Source organism: Brachycentrus maculatus, unplaced genomic scaffold (genome assembly GCF_059751285.1).
Source record: "Brachycentrus maculatus isolate JH-2025_06_01 unplaced genomic scaffold, ASM5975128v1 h1tg000241l, whole genome shotgun sequence".
Classification (NCBI taxonomy): Eukaryota; Metazoa; Arthropoda; class Insecta; order Trichoptera; family Brachycentridae; genus Brachycentrus; species Brachycentrus maculatus.
In genome coordinates this window covers 275,347-296,463 of record NW_028280992.1, presented here as the reverse complement: position 1 = coordinate 296,463, position 21,117 = coordinate 275,347, and the positions used below count along the sequence as shown (strand labels likewise).

The window sequence follows — 21,117 nt, the reverse complement described above, 5'->3', positions numbered from 1 at the left end:
TGAATTAAATCAAACACAGAAGATACGTTTTTGAATAGTTAATTTTTATTAATGGAACATTTTTTCAAATTTTTAGTAAAAATATGCAGTCATAAGATAAACTTTTAAATGGTTTATAATATGTATGAATAAATATGATGCAGTATTTTTAACATCGTAACCACCTGTAACCTAACATTAAAAATCTTCAGAACTACATCTCACATAAAAACAAATATGATGTAGGTACTTCAAATAAAAATCTTAAAGTTTAAATTACTAATTTAATGCAAATATTTGTATGTATATGCCCGGCATGTTCCGCCTATACGCATATGCATCCCTTGAAATTTTTGTGTGCACAACATATACCTATTTGTTATTCACCTAATTGTTGATATATCGCTCACTCCTTTTAAGAACATCATAAATAAAAATCGTAAATTGTCAGTTGTGCATGTTTTCGAAATGTTCAGAAAATGTACTATATCCCAGCAAAAGAGGCATATTTTTTACTTAATATTTACCCGCTACAGGGCAGAAAGTATTGTTTTTGCATTTTGAAGAAAAGGTATTGTTTAATTATTTTTTTAAATATACTAAATATTTTTCAAATGGAGAAAAACATTCAGGTTTTACCTAAAAAGATCTGTTGCACAGTGAAAAATTCAGTAAGTGGCTTGATATTTATTTTGAATGCATTTTATTGTATTTTTAAAATAAAGACATAGAAAGGAGAGTGAATGCTGGGAACAGAGTGAATGGTGCACTAAAATCAGTTTTAGCAAATAAAAATCTATCAGCGGAAGCTAAACTGGCAGTACACAATGGAGTTCTGGTTCCAACCCTTAGGTATGGAAGCGAAGCATGGAGTTGGCAAAAGAAGGATGAAAGCAGACTGAATGCAGTCGAAATGCGATCGCTCAGACGAATGTGTGGCAAAACGATGTTTGATAGATGTTCGAATGATGAAATAAGGAAAGAATGTAAGGCTGAGATAAGCATTATCGATAAAATTAAGAAATGTGTGTTGAGATGGTTTGGACATGTGGAGCGTATGAGTGAAGAAAGAACGGTTAAACAAATTTATGAGGCGAATGTAGTTGGAAAAAGAAGCAGAGGACGACCGAGGAAAACTTGGCACAATCAGGTATGTCAAATACTTGAAAGCGGCCGGGTCAGGAGTCGTAATAATCGTCGGGTATGTATGAGGAGATGCATGAATGTAGAAGAGGCAAAGAATGTTTGCAAAGACAGAGTGGTGTGGCGTTGGATTCTCTCTGCCTACCCCTGCGGAGAAGCGGCGTGATGGTTAGTTAGTTAGTTAGTTAAAAACATTCTCCTGAAATATCAAGTTTTTTGATTTATTAGGTTCTTGTAAGGAGAGATATGGGATCTATATATTGAGAGTTTGATTAGTGATTTAGCTTTAGCATGCTAATCATTCTGGTGAATGGTGGGATTAGCGTTACAATTATATCTTGTAGGCCTAGAGATAAGGACTTTGAAAACGCATCCATTTAGTAAAAACTATTTTAGCAACACTGTTTTAATGACTACAAAGAATGACAAAATGTTTATATTTATGGTTGCTTGGTTCAGTAAAACTGTTTATGAAAACTTACTAATCTACTGAAATTCCAAAAATTATTTCTTAACACATTGTAGTCGGGCGCTTCGAACAATAGACTCTAGCCTATAGCGGGTGTTTTTTCGCGATTAGTGCAAAAATATATTGCTTTCTTAAAATTGACATAATTTCTAAACCAAATAATAATTTTCGATTGAAATTTTCAAAGAAATCATATATGACATTTGATCATCAAAAAAAATTATAATCATAATTTTTAATTAAGTATTCCGTATTCCATTGTAAACTATAAAAAATAGTCTTCCCTTCCGAGGTATCATTCCCTATACAATGCTAATATAATCAAATAATAACATACCAAACAGTAAACAAAACAGTGCGAGCGGTATGAAAAATAGTCCAATACTCAATGGCTCAAACTAAACTTGAGATTGAGATCGCATAAAAACTCTAGATTTCTGGGGATGCCTTTACAAGCGACACACTAGCCAATCTGGACAAGACATCTCAAATAACGTCAACAGACTATCGCCTAGCACCCAGGTAGCAGATTACCCTTCAACGCGTTTTATTTCACGCTGATAACAAACCCGTATATTGCCGCTTCCCGCCGATAACCGACAGTCGGCAAAAACGGCATTTGCCGTGTCCCGCAGTTGACCGACAGTCCGCGAAAAACGGCAAATGCCGTGTCCCGCCGACAATGTGTTAAAAAGGTGCGATCATTAGCGCTAATTTGTAGAAAATCTTTATGTTACATATTGCATACATTGGTTTAAAAATATTTTTTTTTGGCCTATGCAATGCAGATAATAATCAAAAAAATGTTTTTGATTTGATAATAATTTATTAAGTAAGATACAAATATTGTTTACATAATAAATTCAATTCAATTCAATTTATTCAATAATTAATATATACATTACAAAACTAACATTTAAGGCGTATACATTCAAAAAACAAATGAAAAAGAAAGTAAGAAGACTCTTGTTAAATGTGTAGAAGAATCCCGCTTCAGAAGACTCCTTCGGACACATGGAACAGATCAATATCCAATGTGATATTGTTCAAACTTAAACTTCTTGTACGTAATAAATATACGTTGATGGGCTTACTGCTAAGAAGCAATATCTTTCATCCAACAAAAAACAGAGTAGTGATACTGTTCAAGGTATGTACCTTGTCAGATGTTTGAAATTAGTGGGCAGATATTGCTTGTACATAAGTGAAAATGGAAAAAAATTTACCACAAATGACCATATGTAAAATTTATGAGAATAAGGAACATAAAGGGAGTAGTATTACATCTATTACCTTTGGTCTTCCTATGGTTATTATATCTGATATAATTCAAATTTTTTCCTATAAAATAACTCTTATGATTTTTGCAAGATTTTATCACCATATAAATATTATTTTTGTAAATATTTTGATCAATATTAACCCTAGATAACTAAACATTCCTCAACGCGATGACACCCTTCTCCGAAAAAGTCAAGAACACTTACTTCCCTGCACCTTGCACCCGCCAGGCTTTGTTTAGGGAATAGTAATTTATTGTTGAATGTCTCTTACATTCATTCCTAATAAACCAAACTTAAGTGTCATATAACCAGTTACTATTTTTAATATATACTTTTGATAATTTTCACGTTTTTTCCTGACGAATGTTTAGTTGTTATGTATCTACAAATACAGTTTAGTTATCTCGGGTTAAAAGATAAGAATTCACAGCCTAAAAAAAACCAAAGGCAGTTATACAAACACCGATAAAACATATTCAAATGACTAGAGTTTTAGTCAAATTCACAAAAGCTCAACACTAGCCGGAAATGGCTAGAAGTAAAATACTCATTCTACTACATCCAATGGTGCATAGAGCACTGCAAAGTAGCGACACAGTGTTGCCTTTATCTTTAATTATATGAAGACAAGGTTATCAGCCCTGCACTTCTGGTACCAAACCAGGGTATAATGAAATAAATATTAGAGTGCAAAAACACTTATTATTATTTTGACCCCCCTTGGCAATTGAATGCAGGACTTCCAGCACAGAATTTTAAACGTTAATATAAATACTAGAGAGGCAGACTTGATTATTATTATTTATTACAAAGAGAATCGTGTCTTTGGAATGCACAAAACAATGTAATAAAAGATGCTTGAAGTCAATACAAGCAATTGAAGGGTATAAAAATGAAAAACAAACTAAATATTTAAAAAAAATCCATATCACTATTACATTTCATATAATTTTTGTTGGCAAAATGGCGAACACGTAAATAAAGTCACAAATAGATTTTAGTAGTAAAATTAATCACTTTTCAAAAAAGTCCCATTATCGATTTTTCCATATTAATAGTGATACTGAAAAAACTGTTCCTATAATTTTAAAACCATAATCATATAATTGGTAGTCGGTGTCTCATTGTACAATTTTATTTTGGGCCAAAATGAGATCAAATGATTGCATAATTATATCCATAATAGTTGCAGTGGTCATAGGATAGAACACCATGTCTGTATCGACTGAAAAATATAAAAAAAAGTTATACAACATCAAACACCAATTGGCAATGGTATTAATTAAAACATGTACATTTACACAAACATAAATTTATACATAATTAACATCATTTATTTAATAAAGTCCACATCAAGTGTAAATTTTTAATAGATAGTAATATAAGTGAGCAAAGCGACTATATAATTACTCAATTATCACAATTAGCAAGATTATTAGATAATATATCGCTCACTCCTTTCAAGAACGTCATAAATCAAAAATCGTCAATTTTCAGTTGTGCATGTTTTTGGAATGCCCAGAAAATGTATTATATCCCGGAGAAAGCGGGATATTTTTAACTTAATATTTACCCGCTATAGGGCAGAAAGTGTTGTTTTTGCATTTTGATGAAAAGGTGTTGTTTAATTATTTTTTTAAAGATATTAAATATTTTTCAAATGGAGAAAAAACCTTCAGGTTTTACCTAAAAAGATCTGTTGCATGTTAAAAAGTTCAATAAGTGGCTTGATATTTATTTTTAATACATTGTGTTATATTTTTAAACTTTAAAAACGTTCTCCTGAAAAATCAAGTTTTTTGATTTATGACGTTCTTGAAAGGAATGAGCGATATGTAGGGTAATTTTAGGAGATAGCATAAAGGAGAGATGGCCTACACTGCAAGCACTTTTCTATCAATTTGAATGTTGTCATCAAGACTATGTCACTATGAAACAATTTGTTGCTAACAAATAAATAATAAAAGTTTCAATTATCTCGACAAAGAGAGCCCGAGTAGTAAAACACAAATTTGGATGGGTAAGGTAGTGAAGTGAAGTAAAGAAAGTGAGAGGAGAAAGGCAAGGTAAATATGACTCTAGTTATATATGTAGATATTTGGCCATTTCATTAGTTATATAACACATGAGCTGGCACTTGAATATTTTATTTAACAAAAAAATCATTTTTTTAACATCTTATTCATAAAATATAATTGCGTGAAATTGAAAGAATGTTGAATAAAAATTAAAATATATAGTGTTTTGTAACATATTTAAAATTATTAGTTATAAAACAACAATAGCAAAGAAATATTACCATCTCTCCTACCATAAGCCTACTTATATTTGAATGACTCCTTTTCACGCAAGTTGAGACAATTCCTCAGTGATTCAAATGACGCATCATACCTGACAAGTTTTTACCTGTTCAGAAAAACCAATCGCGCCTTAGTGATGCAACTATAATGACAATATACACATCTAATTAAAACATGCATTTCTTTTAAATCAACAAAGCTATAAACAGTAATTTTTTTTAATAAATTATTTTTATTACCGGAATTGATTATATTGCAATTCTTGCAAAAGCTACATTGAAACCTACTAATTCTAATGCTAGTTTTTATTAATTATCCATATATTTAAAGTGCTCAAAATAGTCAGTTTTTGATAGATATAAATAAATCCATTAATTTGGATACTTAATTGTTTATTGAAATCATTTGAACGGTTAAATAACTATTCAAAGAGATTAACTGATTGCCAGAAAATGTAATTTTGGATGTAAGATAGTAGAAAAACTTATTGTTGTGAGATTTCCAATCTAAAACAGTAGAAAAATTGTTTTCTATTCAGAAAAAAACCTGTTTCCTGGTTTTTGCCACACAATTTTTTTATGCCTATGAACCAATAATTAGTCCAGACCAAAGAATGTGTAAATCAAGCAAGGTTTTTGAAGTGATGGTCTTAACATACAAAAGCTACTCACTGAAAACCATTGTATAAAAAAAATATTTACTAATCTATACCTACCTTTGCATGTATATAAAGGCTTCAATGCTCGACATATAAATTACATATTTGTAATTGGTACAATCGTATAGTCTGATTAAGGCCTTACTCACAAACATAGAATTCAATAAGCCGCCAGCTGTTGGAGAGGCCACACATTCTTTCACGCCCATTTAAAAAAAAATGTGTATTGGAATTTGTTTTTTCAGAATATATATATAATAATAATAATAATAATAAAACCCTTATCCGCACACCAACGGTGCATAGGGCACTGCGTCATATAAACGCAGTGTTATCTTGATCGTTTACACATGAAGGAAAGGTGATCAGCCCTCCGCTTCAGGTACCAGTCCAGGGTAATATTGAATAAATATGACAGTGAAAAAATCACTTATATTTATTTTACCCCCCTTGGGAATCGAACCCGGGACCTCCAGAACGGCAGCCGAGCTTGCTGACCATTACACTATGGAGGCGGACATATATATTAAATAAAAATTATTATATTTTTTTTAACAACTTACCTTTCAATAACCTTTTTCCTCTTAAAACCATATATTTATTTCCAAGAAAAATTTATTATTTCAATACAAAAACGGTGTTAAAAAAAAAAAAAAAACATTAAATGTTATCTTGGTTTAAAAAAAATTAAGTAGCGGGCTATTGATTACTGTGCTTTGACTATTTATTAGGTGCCATAAGTCCATCTACGAACATGTGATGGTGCTCGATCAATGAAGCCTCCATATAATAATAATTACTCACTAATTCTTTAGTATGTACTATATTAATCTCTAGTTAGGAATTGTGCTAGCTCTAGAACAGTGGACCTGTGCTGGAACATATAAGCTTTGGTCTCCCATAATGTTTGGATTATAACTCCATATAATAATAATTACTCACTAATTCTTTAGTATGTACTATATTAATCTCTAGTTAGGAATTGTGCTAGCTCTAGAACAGTGGACCTGTGCTGGAACATATAAGCTTTGGTCTCCCATAATGTTTGGATTATAACTCCATATAATAATAATTACTCACTAATTCTTTAGTATGTACTATATTAATCTCTGGTTAGGAATTGTGCTAGCTCTAGAACAGTGGACCTGTGCTGGAACATATAAGCTTTGGTCTCCCATAATGTTTGGATTATAACTCCATATAATAATAATTACTCACTAATTCTTTAGTATGTACTATATTAATCTCTGGTTAGGAATTGTGCTAGCTCTAGAACAGTGGACCTGTGCTGGAACATATAAGCTTTGGTCTCCCATAATGTTTGGATTATAACTCCATATAATAATAATTACTCACTAATTCTTTAGTATGTACTATATTAATCTCTGGTTAGGAATTGTGCTAGCTCTAGAACAGTGGACCTGTGCTGGAACATATAAGCTTTGGTCTCCCATAATGTTTGGATTATAACTCCATATAATAATAATTACTCACTAATTCTTTAGTATGTACTATATTAATCTCTAGTTAGGAATTGTGCTAGCTCTAGAACAGTGGACCTGTGCTGGAACATATAAGCTTTGGTCTCCCATAATGTTTGGATTATAACTTTGTTGGATGTTTCATCCATGGCGACGTCTTTAGACATCTGCGGATTAAATCTATAATAAGGGATTCCGGCCATTGAACACCAGGCGCGTGCTCTATCTACCACCCTGCCATCTGTGCATGTCGCCTGCAAATAAAATAACCAATAAATTTCTTACACAAAGGCCAATCAATAAAATTCTTCTTCTTCTTCAAACCCTTATCCGCACCCCAATGGTGCATAGGGCACTGCGTCATATAGAAGCAGTGTTATCTTGTTCGTTAACTACACGAAGGAAAGGTGATCAGCCTTCCGTTTCAGGTAACAGTCCAGGATCATATTAAATAAATATTATGCATAAATTAATCAATTTAATATTTTGTATATTAAGAGCATCGCTAACTTTGTGGTATGTTAATGTAACATTCTCCTCATCATTCATCGTTCACTTTGTGTAATATGTACCACATAAAAATTCTATTTCGCGACTATCATTTCAGAATAACCATTCTGTACAGTCTACTGTTGACCTGATGATGAAATGATTATTCCGAAACTGGTAGATGTTAAGTAGAGTTTTTAAGTGGTATAACACAAAGTGAATGAAGTTAATAAATTTGAAAACAATTAAAAATAGTATTGCATTGTGCACAGTACAACACAGAGCTACATGTAATTTCATAGTCATAACTATGACATACATTTATTTCGGTAGTGTAAAGGCAAAGGGGTATATCTGTCTCAGACCAAATTTTACAGGAGAGCAAAAACAAACTTGTGAAATTATATGCTTTGTTCGGATGGCATATGTATATATATATATCTTAATAAAACTAAATAAGTATTGCAACTACAGCTATATCCTTTTGCTAGATTATGGTATACACTATTTTAGACATTTTGTGGAACAAACTTAGAAAATGCAAAATTTGACAGATATACCCGTTTGCCATTACACTACCAATTTGAAGTCATAATTAATTGTTTTAACTAATTAATTATAATCTTCAATACTGTCTGCAAAATACTTTATGAAGCAAACTCCCTCCCTAAACACGAGCAGCACTCTCTATTATAGACGTAACTTGTTATCAAAATATAATATCATTAAGCATTATTGTATTATGGCTTGTAACTTAAACACAATCAACATGTTAATATTTTTTTAAAACCTACCAAGTCAACAAGGAGAGTGCCCAATTCAGCAAGCCGGGATGCCATTCTGATTGTTTCCCAAATACCTCTGGACCAGGATACATCCAGAGATTGCATTTTGCTAACGGGCACCAGACCTGAAAAATACAAGCTATAATAAATGATGACGTGACAAGATAAATGAGAATTAATTTTTGCAGGCAATAAATAACGGACTTAGGATAGATGTGGAGTGCCTAAGACAGAAATCGCTTGTAGAGTTTGAGGGAGGCCTATACCTAAAAATAGGTGCAAAATGGCTTCTAAAGTAAGTGGTAACATGTATGTATCATATTTATTTTATATTTCTCCAATTTCATTTAATTTAATTTGTACTTAACACATTGTTTGTGGAAAATGCTTAAAAGCGTCTTTTACGCATTGTTGTTTACATACTGTTGGTAGAGAGCAGGAGACACTTATAAGCGTTCTATTTGCTTACTTTTGGTAGAGCGCGAGAGACGCCAAAAAACATTGTACAGATCGGAATTTGGTTTGCGGTCACTTGTGATAAGTATACTGAGGGGCGGGCGGCAAACTGTCTGAGTATAATTAGGGTCGGGGCTGACGAAAAAACTGCCCGACATCAATGTGTAAATTGTTCTTTTTCTTTTTCTTGATTAATTATTATTTATTTTAATCATTTTATATTATGTTTCTTTCATTACATGTTATATAATGTAAATGGTATATGAACCTACGACGCTTGCAGACTTTACCTCAAAGTTTGGAATAAAATAAATAAATTTGATTACCTGTGCCACAGCTGACTACTAAACTAACAGAGTCAGCGTGTTCCTGACTTCCCGCCGCTCTCAAAGCCAATTTGTGTTCAATTATTTCAGTGAGAGCATCCAAAGTAGGATTATTAGCTATCAGTCCTCCGTCAACGTAAGATTTAAAAGATTTGAAATATGATGGCGCTGCTGATGTACTACGAGCCACTTCCCAAATGTATTCATCGGTTGAACCAGAGTTCTCATTGTTTACTGTTGAAAAAAATAAAAAAAGTAAATATATCTAGAAGTTTCAAGAATTTGAGTATGTAGTGTGTTTTTCAATCATGGGTAGATCCCTTATACCATTTACTATGACTAAATTATATTGTATACCCACACACAGGCCCTGTAGCGGGTAAATATTAAGTTAAAAATATGCCGCTTTTGCTGGGATATAGTACATTTTCTGGGCATTCCGAAAACATGCACAACTGAAAATTGACGATTTTTGATTTATGACGTTCTTGAAAGGAGTGAGCGATATATTATCTAATAATCTTGCTAATTGTGATAATTGAGTAATTATATAGTCACTTTGCTCACTTATATTACTATCTATTAAAAATTTACATTTGATGTGGACTTTATTAAATAAATGATGTTAATTATGTATAAATTTATGTTTGTGTAAATGTACATGTTTTAATTAATACCATTGCCAATTGGTGTTTGATGTTGTTTAACTTTTTTTTATATTTTTCAGTCGATACAGACATGGTGTTCTATCCTATGACCACTGCAACTATTATGGATATAATTATGCAATCATTTGATCTCATTTTGGTCCAAAATAAAGTTGTACAATGAGACACCGACTACCAATAATATGATTGAACTATATCATTATGGTTTTAAAATTATAGGAACAGTTTTTTCAGTATCACTATTAATATGGAAAAATCGATAATGGGACTTTTTTGAAAAGTGATTAATTTTACTACTAAAATCTATTTGTGACTTTATTTACGTGTTCGCCATTTTGCCAACAAAATTTCGTTCAACAACGTTCTTGAAAGGAGTGAACAATGTGTGTAAAGTGATCACTTAAACAAGCCTATGATGGTCGTAAGCCCTGTAAATGCCCAGACTTTCATATTCTTCTTCATCTATGTTGAGAAGTAAAAAATATGTTTATTAATGTTTTGTTATACTTACAATTAGAAATGATTTCTGTTGGTGAAGGATAATTTCTAAATATACAAAGTTTCATTGGCTTTTCACTCGCCAATACTCCAGTTATCATCATTTTAGGTCGTTTGATGTCAGACATTTTTTTTGTGTGTCCTGTAGAGATAAAAAAAAATATTACATATACATATAAAGCCGCTTGAGAAAATAAATTCAAATTAATTAACATCAACAGTTGGCAGAAAATATAGTGCAATCAAGTTTAAAACCAAAATATCTGTCGTTAACACATTGTTTACGGCAAACATTTAAAAACGTCTTTTACATACTGTCGGTGGAGAGCGGGAAACGCTTATAAGCGCTCTATTTCATTGCACAAGAGTAGTTTCGTAAACAACAACTGTTTTTTTGTAATCACTTGTTGAAAAAATAACTGTAGTTTTTGAAACTAGTCATGTGTGATGAAATAACACTCAATAAGTGGTATTATACAAGGTGTTTAATTTTTAAAATAATAATATATTTAATTTCATACTACTACTACTACTACTAACCCTCATCCGCACCCAGTGGTGCACTGCATAGGGCACTGCATCATATAGAAGCAGTGTTATCTTGATCGTTAAATACACGAAGGAAAGGTGATCAGCCTTCCGATTTAGGTACCAGTCCAGGGTCATATTAAATAAATATTAGACTGAAAAATCACTAATATTTAATTTCACACCCATCTATAATCTTTCTTTACTATCTACAGATTTAGATATCGTAGTCGTACAGGAGAAAGTGACCAAGTAACAAAACGTAAAATGTTCAGGAGAGCCACTTAAGTCACTTTTGCTTGGCAAGAAAATAAACATCAATGCAGTTAGTCATTTTTAACAAGTCAATATATTATACTTCCATGTTTAAAATCCTTTGGCATTTTTTTCAGGGCAAAATTAAGCTAGTAAGATATCAAACAGTCAATGATCACGTTTTTGGTAGAAAATGCACTTGGTCACGTTCTCCTGTATGACTACGATATGAATTTAAAAAAAAGAGATACATACCAATTGCATCTTTGAGAATTTTTTCTAATCCGTCGGAAGAATACGGTCTGTCTCCAATGAAGGCTTTGTCTTTTAGTTTGAAGTAGAGCATCTGGCATTCCTTGAGTGACTTTCCAAGAGCAAGAGCGAGGGCCAGGATGCCGCCGGTGCTGGTTCCGGCCACCCAGTCGAAGCACTGGATAATGGACTTGCCCGTGTGCTTCTCCAGCTCCAGAAGGATCTGGATGAGGATTAGCCCACGGACTCCACCCCCATCGAGGCAAAGCAACCTGAAATCATTATTATTATATATTTCTACTTTATTTAGGTTTGATAGTCCCAAGAATTAACAATAAATATGGGAGTCGAACACTGCAATTTATCATTCCGAATATTTTTAATTTGTTGCCGGCGGATGTTAGAAGTCAAAACAAAATATGAAACAAAGGCAAAATAAATTATTGGGTGAATGATCAAGAGTTAATTTTATGAAAATTGAAAAATGTTTATATTTTTAATTTTTCTCTCTTTTTGTAGTTAAAATCGTTAAAAACAATAAAAAAATTATTAAAAAACAACTCCGCCGACAAGACACAAAGTGGCTTGGTGGGTTTAAAATTTTTATTTAAACAAATGTATACAATTTATGTTATTAAAATTGTTAATTTTTTTTTACAATAACATAAATTGTATACAATTTATGTTATTGTAATAAAAAAATTAAATAAACCTTTATCGTACTGATCATCCAAAAATCACTCAGGATCCAAAGCGGGGTACCAAAAGACCCCAGTTAATATGTGTATTGAAATGATATATTTATTTATTTATTTAAACATCATGTACAGAAAAGAAATAAGTACATTGGTGGGCTTATTGATAAAAAGCAATATCTTCCAACCAACCAAAAAACAGACTTGTGATATTGATCAAAACGTTTGATACCATATATAGCTTTTGCAATCAGAGGGTACTTGAACATTTAAAAAAAAAACATTAATTACAAATTGATGATAATAAAGAAGGCAAATGAAAAAGGGAGTTTAGGGAAGGAGATAGAGGGAAAAACTAAGGGAGGAGATTTGATGAACAGTTAGGATCTAATGATAAATAATGACGTTTTTTAAAAGTCTTTTGACCGCCTCCGTAGTATAATGGTCAGCACGCTCGGCTACCGTTCTGGAGGTCCCGGGTTCGATTTTCAAGGGGGGTAAAAATAAATATAAGTGATTTTTTCACTGTAATATTTATTCAATATTACCATGGACTGGTACCTGAAGCGGAGGGCTGATCACCTTTCCTTCATGTGTAAAACGATCATGATAACACTGCGTTTATAAGACACAGTGCCCTATGCACCATTGGGGTGCGGATAAGGGTTTTATTTTTTTTTATTATATTTTTTAAAAGTTATTCGAGAAGGTGCATTTTTTACAAGGAGAGGTAATTCATTCCATAGTCTGGCCGCTTGTAATATATCATAGTTCGTAACTCCACTTTTCACACAATGTAACATTTACCATTCTAATGAATAAATCTCCGTACTATTTAATTTTCAAAACTTCCATATATGTACTTCTATTACTGAAACATATTTCAAATTGGTCTTGCATGTGGGGTATGATTAGGAATATTTTATGAGGAGTAACAAACAAAGGAACACACCAGATAAAATCATAATTTTAGGCTAAAATGTAGATTGGCAGAAATGTACTCAGGCCAATGATGTATTTAATTTTATTTAACCCTTATCCGCACACGATGGTTCATAGGGCACTGCATCATATAAACGCAGTGTTATCTTGATCATTAACACATGAAGGAAAGGTGATCAGCCCTCCGCTTCAGGAGCCAGTCCAGGGTAATATTGAATTAATATTGTAGTGAAAAATCACTTAATATTTATTTGACCCCCCTGAGAATCGAACCCAGGACCTCCAGTACGGTAGCCCAGGGTGGTGACCATTACACTACGAAGGCGGACAAATACGTATTTAATATTACGTGAAATTAATTCAAGTACCTGCCACCCTTCATAGGCCTCTTCTCAATAGACGCTCTCTCCATACCGGCAACTGTCAGCATATTCTCGAGAACAGAACTAGCCTGTGCTTGGGGAATAGACAACTCAGGAGTTCCATCAAAGTCTCCGTCGTGACTGCATATCAGATTGCATCCTCCCTTCGATGGGGGGCATCTAAAACACCACTAGGTTAGTTATAAATTTATTTTACAACTAATTTTCATGATGGAAATAGAAAACAAAAATGAATTATACTCATATTATATAATCAATTGAGTTTTTGTAATTTTTAATACCGATGCGGCAATGTACAGTACATCATATAACACACATTTGTAGAAGTAAAATAATGTGATTTGTTTTGAAATAATGCATTATCTTAAAATGACAGTTTAAATCGAGAATGTTTTCATTGTAAACTAAAATTTTGTTCAAAAGCTGCGAAAGCATACCATAAATCCTGTAAATCCGGTAAAATAATGTACGATGCGGGAATGTATTTTTTTGTCAGGTAATGATTCATTAGATGATTATGATGTAAATGTAGTACATATAACCAAACTTAAGTAACACATATACATATTTCCGTAACCGGATATTTGAAAGAATAACTGGCACAATTAATCACTGTGCGTAGGATCCTTTATACTGTTGACTAGTATATTTTGGATACAATATAATACATTCACAAAGAGTCTATATAAGTGCGAGAGAGTACTGTTCATCTTGCTTTTTATTTACCTCCAATGCAAATGCACTAGTAGCAGCCTGTGACTGGCAGATTTCCGCATGTTTGAGTAGTTGTGCTCAGTCAACCACCCTTCTGCAGACCAGGAGTTATGCAACTCGGACAAGTTCAAAGTCAACACTCTTATGACGGGAAAGGTATTTCTACCCGTTCAGTCAATTTATGGGAAGGGTAGAGTTACCTTCTACGCTGGCCTCATTTCAAAATCAGAAAAGAAGGAATTATTTAGGGTTTTTATTTGAATATTATGGACCAATATCTTTGTTAAGGTCTAAACTGTATGTACACAATTATCAAATCTCTTCGCCAGCGGTCCGCAGGTGTAAAAAACACCCGTCCAAAATGTGTTAATAAATGTTAAATTATAAGAAAGGAAAAAAATACACCTTTTTGCTCCTGATGCATGAAGCATGTACGCCACTTTATCGGCCCCTGCAGGTATATCGTAGGCTAGATGCCTCGGCGACTCCTGATTATTGTTGAGATGGTTCACATTGGCGCCAAATACGAGCAACGCTTGAACTAAATCAATGAAGTTGTTCTTCACGGCTATGTGTAGTGGTGTGTTTCCATCGTCATCCCTAATGGAGCTATCGGCCGAGTGATAGAGCAGGGTGACAGCGCAGTCCAGACGGTTTCGAAGGACCATCAGGTGTAAGGCAGTCTGGCCCTTGAGGTTTAGCAAGTTGATATCGCAATTGGCTACCAACAAGGCTTCGATAACCTCCTTCGAAAGACACCAGTGAAGAGGTGTCCCTCCGTGTTTCATGTCCTCTCTGCAGAACTTGAGAGCGTTGCTTTGTAAGATGTCACTAACATTAACAGGACTAGCTGAAAACGGGATATAGTCATGAATAGGGGAAATGAAAGTACATATTGCTCACTCCTTTCAAGAACGTCATAAATCAAAAAACTAGATTTTTCAGGAGAATGTTTTTAAAGTTTAAAAATATAATACAATGTATTAAAAATAAATATCAAGCCACTTATTGAACATTTAAATGCGCAACAGATCTTTTTAGGTAAAACCTGAATGTTTTTTCTCCATTTGAAAAATATTTAATATATTTAAAAAAATAATTAAACAATACCTTTTCTTCAAAATGCAAAAACAACACTTTCTCCCCTGTAGCGGGTAAATATTATGTTAAAAATATGCCTCTTTTGTTGGGATATAGTACATTTTCTGGGCATTCCGAAAACATGCACAACTGAAAATTGTCAATTTTTTATTTATGACGTTCTTGAAAGGAGTGAGCGATATGTCAACATCTAATTCGGTATAATTTTGTCCCTCGAAGAAAAAATCATAGCATGATTAGGAATTGGTATTTGATATATATTGTCAATAATTACCGGAATGGCCCTGGCCTCTCTCTAGTTGGACACAAGTGTTAGCATTTGCTCCAGCGACGAGTAGCGCTGTCACACAATCAGGGTTATCAGCCATGCAAGCCAAGTGCAAAGGCGTATGGCCGTCTGCATTAAAACTGTTCACCCAGCGGCGGGCCCCTTCTTTACTGAGCAAACTCTGAAATTATGCAAATTGTCAATCAATGCAATACCCATTTTTAAGATCATAACTGAATGTCTATTGTCCCCCTATTCTAACAGGGTGGTCTTACTTAGGCTTCATGTAATCTCTTTATCAACCTTTCCCTTCCGGTACTAAAAAAGAATGCGCATTCCAGTGTTGGGTAGTCACTACACAATAAGAAATTAGCGATTTTAAATGGGAAAAATACAAACATTCATAACTAATCCCCTTAATTAATTATAAATGAAGTAAAAAATTAAAATAATTTAGATTTATTTGCTGAAAACATTAAACCATCAGCTAGCAGATAGCGCCGCTAGTGGCGCTAGCTGCTAGCCGGAGGAAGACTAAGAACATTGAGCTTTGAGCTCCTCGCACTTGCACAGTGCAAGCATGCAAGAGTGAGATGCGAATATAGTGATGCGCTTCCCGCACACTCTTCACGCGCTTTATACGCAAATTTGTTTCCGATATTCACAAAATACCTCCGATGTACCAGATAAATTCTGATTATTATTAATATTATTTTTTAAATCAATGCGTGAATATTTTATGGAGTAATACCTAAAAATCTTAGTCTTGTATTGATTATATTTATAGAGATATTGATGGTTATTAGAAGCAATGTGTACAAGGTACACAACACCGGGAAGGGAGGGTTAAGATAAAATTATAAAATGACTTACTTTTAAAATATTACTGTCCGTGCTGGCAGCAAAATGTAACACAGAGCAGTGATTATTTGCCAATACATTCAGGTCACACTGCAGAGACAACAAGGCTTGAACTGTGGCTACTTTGCTGGCAACTATGGCAACCTGAAATATTTTTTTTAGATCTTAGAAACAATTTACATACTCCAACTTTCAAAACAGTTTTTTTCGTGGAAATTATGAATGTCAATGTCTACCTTCTTGCCTGACCAAATAAAAAGATGCTATAAATATTATCATGTCACATTTATGTTATAAATATTATCATGTCACATTTATATTATGTCACATTTATGGTAAAAAAATGATATTTAAATTGAAGGGAAATATTTTCCATGCACAAGCCAATGTGCGGTGAAGTTACTTGTTGATAATAAAAGCAGTGAATAAAGTTGGCAATTTCAAACAATTGAAAAAATGATTAACTAGGTATTTATTTCAAATTTCCGGTAGAATTTTTATTCAAATTTGAAATTAGTGATTATTTTTCAATTTTTTAAGGTTTTACATGGAAAAATCGTCATTTAGTGCAAATTATTGAAAAATATGTAACATTTTTATCGTATTTACTAATCCATTTTAAAGGTAAGGATAGTCTGCGTCATCCAATGATCATTTGGCGTAATGTGAGTGATACTATGCATAATAATAATAAAATTAAATAATAATAAAATCACCATGATCGGAGTCATTCCATTAAGAGATTCAGGTTCATTGATACGCTTCTGTACTTCAGGATCATCAAAGTAAAGAAATTTATCTAAATGTGCAAGTAAATGTGATATGGACCAATGTCTATGGTTTCTCATAACGTCACATACTTCTTGGAGACTGGCCGCAGAACACTGGAAAATAAACGCAAAGAATAAGCTAACATATATACCATTTCTATCTGTATAATCTTAAGCATAAGATTTTTGGGAGACCTCTTGGCTTGGCCAGTTTTGATACTAGGTATAATGTTATCTTCCGATGTGACTAGGGTTGAGAGGAAGACATAAAGCAAAGACTGATTAAAGTGAAACATCAAAGAGCAAAAAGATAAGGAAGAATAATGAAAAAATCAAATAAGAGTGATAAGGATAAAGTATGACATGTCTAGTATTGTCTACATTCTTGTTACATCAATATTAGGATAGTGAAAAGGACAGTCTAATATTATGAAGTGATAAATATATGTGAACAATGACAATGAAAGAGAATGAAAAGAACATTTTAATGGTTAAGTTGAACTTTTGAATTGTAAGATATTAATGACATTTTAAAACATCGTTTGTTTAGTCGCTAAACCATATAACTATCCGATAAATGATTTCATTGTGTTGCATCATTAATAGATGGCGTTGGTAATCCAAATCCTGACATAATCTGGAAATAATCATTACGCCCCAAACGTGTGGCCACACGCTATCTGACTTAGTATTTCATGGTCCCATGGTTGGGACGGTACGTACGGAGAGGTTGATAAAAAAATTACATTAATGGCTGTCAACTAGTTTTTTATGTACTTTATAAGGTCCTCTAAATGTTACCCCACATTAATAATAAAACCCTTATCGCACCCCAATGGTGCATAGGGCACTGCTTCATATAAATGCAGTGTTATCTTGATCGTTTCCACATGAAGGAAAGGCGATCAGCCCTCCGCTTCAGGTACCAGTCCAGGGTAATATTGAATAAATATCATAGTGAAAAAATCACTTAAATTTATTTGACCCCACATTTGTATTTATTAAACATCTTTGGTGATTATATTCTTCTTACCGATAGTGCACAAGGCGAGCATCAGGTAGACAAAATTTTAAGTTGTTTGTGAATTATATGAAGGCAAGGTGATAAGTCCTGCGGTTTAGTTCAGGGTTATATTAAATACATATATATCAATATTGCAGTGGAAAAAAAACTACACTTATTTTGGGTATCGAACCCGAGATCTCCACTGCGGTAGCCAAATATGCTAACCACTACATTATGGAGATGGACAAAAAGTAATGACAATACTGTGTGTTATTAATGCATTAGTACAAATGTATGTGAATATCCATGATTTTTTTATATGGAGCTGAATATACATTTATTTAATTTACACAACCCTTAGTTATGAGAACTAAGAAAGAGAGAAATCTAATTAAATCTATCTGCATAAGATTGCTCACCTTATATTTATATAATTGGTGACTATAATTACACAGCTACACATCAATTCAACGTACATACATGCTTAAAATCATTGTGTGGATTAGACAAAAGAGTAAATTAATGCTATAAGTATTACAAAGAAATAACTGATTTTTACCTTTTTTGTAAGCTTTACGAAATGTGGTACCACTTCGCTGTATATGGTAAACATATTCATAGCTTCAGTTTCATTACTGGATCGGTAAATACTGAAAAATACAAGCCATTAATAATATTTCGTCACCCGGATGCGGAACTATCCTAACTCTATTTAGCAAAATTTTAGAGGGGAGGCAATTCAAAAGTGGGTTCTCTTAATCATTTAGTTGTATTTTATTTTTTAATATTTAGATTCATAATGTTTGAAAAGCTATTAATTTAAGTCAAGAATTTTCTACACAACAAAATAAGAACATTATATATTAGTAAAAGCACAATTCACTTATATGCGACTTAGGATAGTTCTGCATTTAGGTGATGATTTATGAAGAGAAGCTCAGGGTATATGAAAACTGATATTTTTCTTAATCAAAATTCCCAACTGTCGCCTACAACTTTATCATTTCTTATCATGTTCGTGCTTTATCCATTTTTAAACGGTTTTATATAATTTTCTATGTAAAAAAAGTAAACTGATAAAAGACCACTTAATTATCTCTTCAACACACTGAGGGAAATGCTCAAAAGCGTCTTTTACATACTGTTGGTAGTGAGCGGGATAAGCTTATGAGCATTCTATTTGCTTACTTTTGGTAGAGCGCAAGATGCCAAGAAACATTTTACAGAACAGAATTGGGTTTGCAGTTACTTTTGATCCGGTTATTGATTACATCACTACAGGTGATTAGTATATGATCCTTATTAGTAGACTAATTAGGGTCGGGGTTGATGAAAAAACCACCCGACAACAATGTGTTAACATGCACATATGATTGTTACATTTTAAACAATTTCCCACAAATAGTGGATTCCATTCTCCGGAAAAAGACTAAATATTATATACAGGTTATATTTACCTGTACGCTTCGTTGTCGCTTTCATTAAGAGGGCGCGGTATGATGATTTCGTATGTATCGCTTTTTCCTGAAAAAAATCCCCGCGATACAGACTGAGGGCTATACATGAGGATGCCATTTCCTCGGCATTGCAGTAATCTGGATTCATATTTGTCCTGAGTCACTAAAGTAACTGTCGTAGGTGATGTTGGTAAACTGCGGAAAACTATAAAACGAAAAATATATTTTTTTATTAAAATTGTTTTGACAACAGCTTCAAGGAAAATCACAAATAAATATTAAAATGTTACGGGTATTTATAAAATAACAATCTTTATAACATGGTATATTAGAAAGATGAAAACTTACTTGCGCTTAACATGATGATTCGATATAAATACCATAAGAAATACGCAATTTCCAAATGTTGAATGTTTAGTAATAATACGTCTCGTTCTCTTCCGTCAAAATGACATTTGAAATCAAACGGTATTGCCAAATACAAAAAAAAAATAGACCTACAGTTGCATGATCACCAGGGCTGTCCAAACCAGATTCGATTCCAGCCCAAATAACTAAATACATTGATTGGAGGGCCGCAGATACAAATTGTTCAAAACAACTAACTAACTGACCATCACGCCACTTCCTCGAAGGGGTAGGCAGAAATAATCGAATGCCACACCACTCTGTCTTTGCAAACATTCTTCGCCTCTTCCACATTCATGCATCTTCTCATACATACCCGACGATTGTTTCGACTCCTGACTCAGCCGCTTTCAACTGACAAACCTGATTGTGCCAAGTTTTCCTCGGTCTTCTTCTGCTTCATTTTCCAACTACGTTCGCCTCATAAATTTGTTTTACCCTTCTTTCCTCACTCATACGTTCCACATGTCCAAACTATCTCAACACACCTTTCTTAATTTTATCGATAATGCTTATCTCAGCCTTGCATTCTTTCCATATTTCACCATTCCAACAACTATCAATCATCGTTTTGCCTGCCGAATACAATCCCGGACCAAATAACTAAATAGATTGATTGGAGGGCCGCAGATACAAAACATTCAAATTTTAAAGAAAAAAATCCGGCAATTTCACAATTTGGGAATTACCCTAGTAAAAATGTCAGAAAAATTTATAAAACTAATTAATTCTGATTTACACTAAACTGCCATTAAAAAAAAACGTTAACGTTCGGTAGGCAGAGGGAATAGAATGCCACACCAATCTGTCATTGAACATTTTTTTCTCCTCTTCCACATTCATGCATATTCTCATACATACACGCCGATTATTCCAACTCCTGACCGGACTACTAAATTTATGTGTTAATAATTCTAGGAAGTAAAGATTAGTATATTACAC

General features: G+C 33.1%; 1 protein-coding gene across 2 annotated transcripts; it reads right to left on the bottom strand.

Annotated features, from left to right (window-relative positions):
* Positions 1–23: 23 nt before the first annotated feature.
* Positions 24–20,210, bottom strand: iPLA2-VIA (calcium-independent phospholipase A2 VIA). 2 transcript variants are annotated; one of them, XR_015838002.1, is made up of 14 exons: positions 20,116–20,210; positions 19,768–19,972; positions 18,870–18,960; positions 17,251–17,418; positions 16,547–16,678; positions 15,680–15,854; positions 14,710–15,154; positions 13,576–13,749; positions 11,574–11,842; positions 10,549–10,677; positions 9,370–9,603; positions 8,597–8,712; positions 6,637–7,567; positions 4,083–4,099 (listed from the first exon to the last, which is right to left on the bottom strand). XR_015838002.1 is itself a non-coding variant. In XM_088265006.1 (13 exons), the coding sequence occupies exons 1-13, from the start codon at positions 20,126–20,128 to the stop codon at positions 7,349–7,351; spliced, it is 2,370 nt and encodes a 789-aa protein (XP_088121132.1). In that variant the 5' UTR covers positions 20,129–20,210; the 3' UTR covers positions 24–7,348. The 2 variants fall into 2 exon arrangements, 1 of the variants encoding a protein (XP_088121132.1); XM_088265006.1 differs by having other exon boundaries at positions 24–7,567.
* Between the last annotated feature and the right edge of the window lie 907 nt (positions 20,211–21,117).

Excerpts from the sequence above, each read along its gene's own strand:
- iPLA2-VIA (XM_088265006.1), bottom strand. Across the intron at positions 17,419-18,869 it reads TCGTAAAGCTTACAAAAAAG|TGTTCTGCGGCCAGTCTCCA; the intron begins GTAAAAATCAGT and ends TTTATTTTCCAG. Across the intron at positions 16,679-17,250 it reads ATGGAATGACTCCGATCATG|GTTGCCATAGTTGCCAGCAA; the intron begins GTGATTTTATTA and ends AAAATATTTCAG.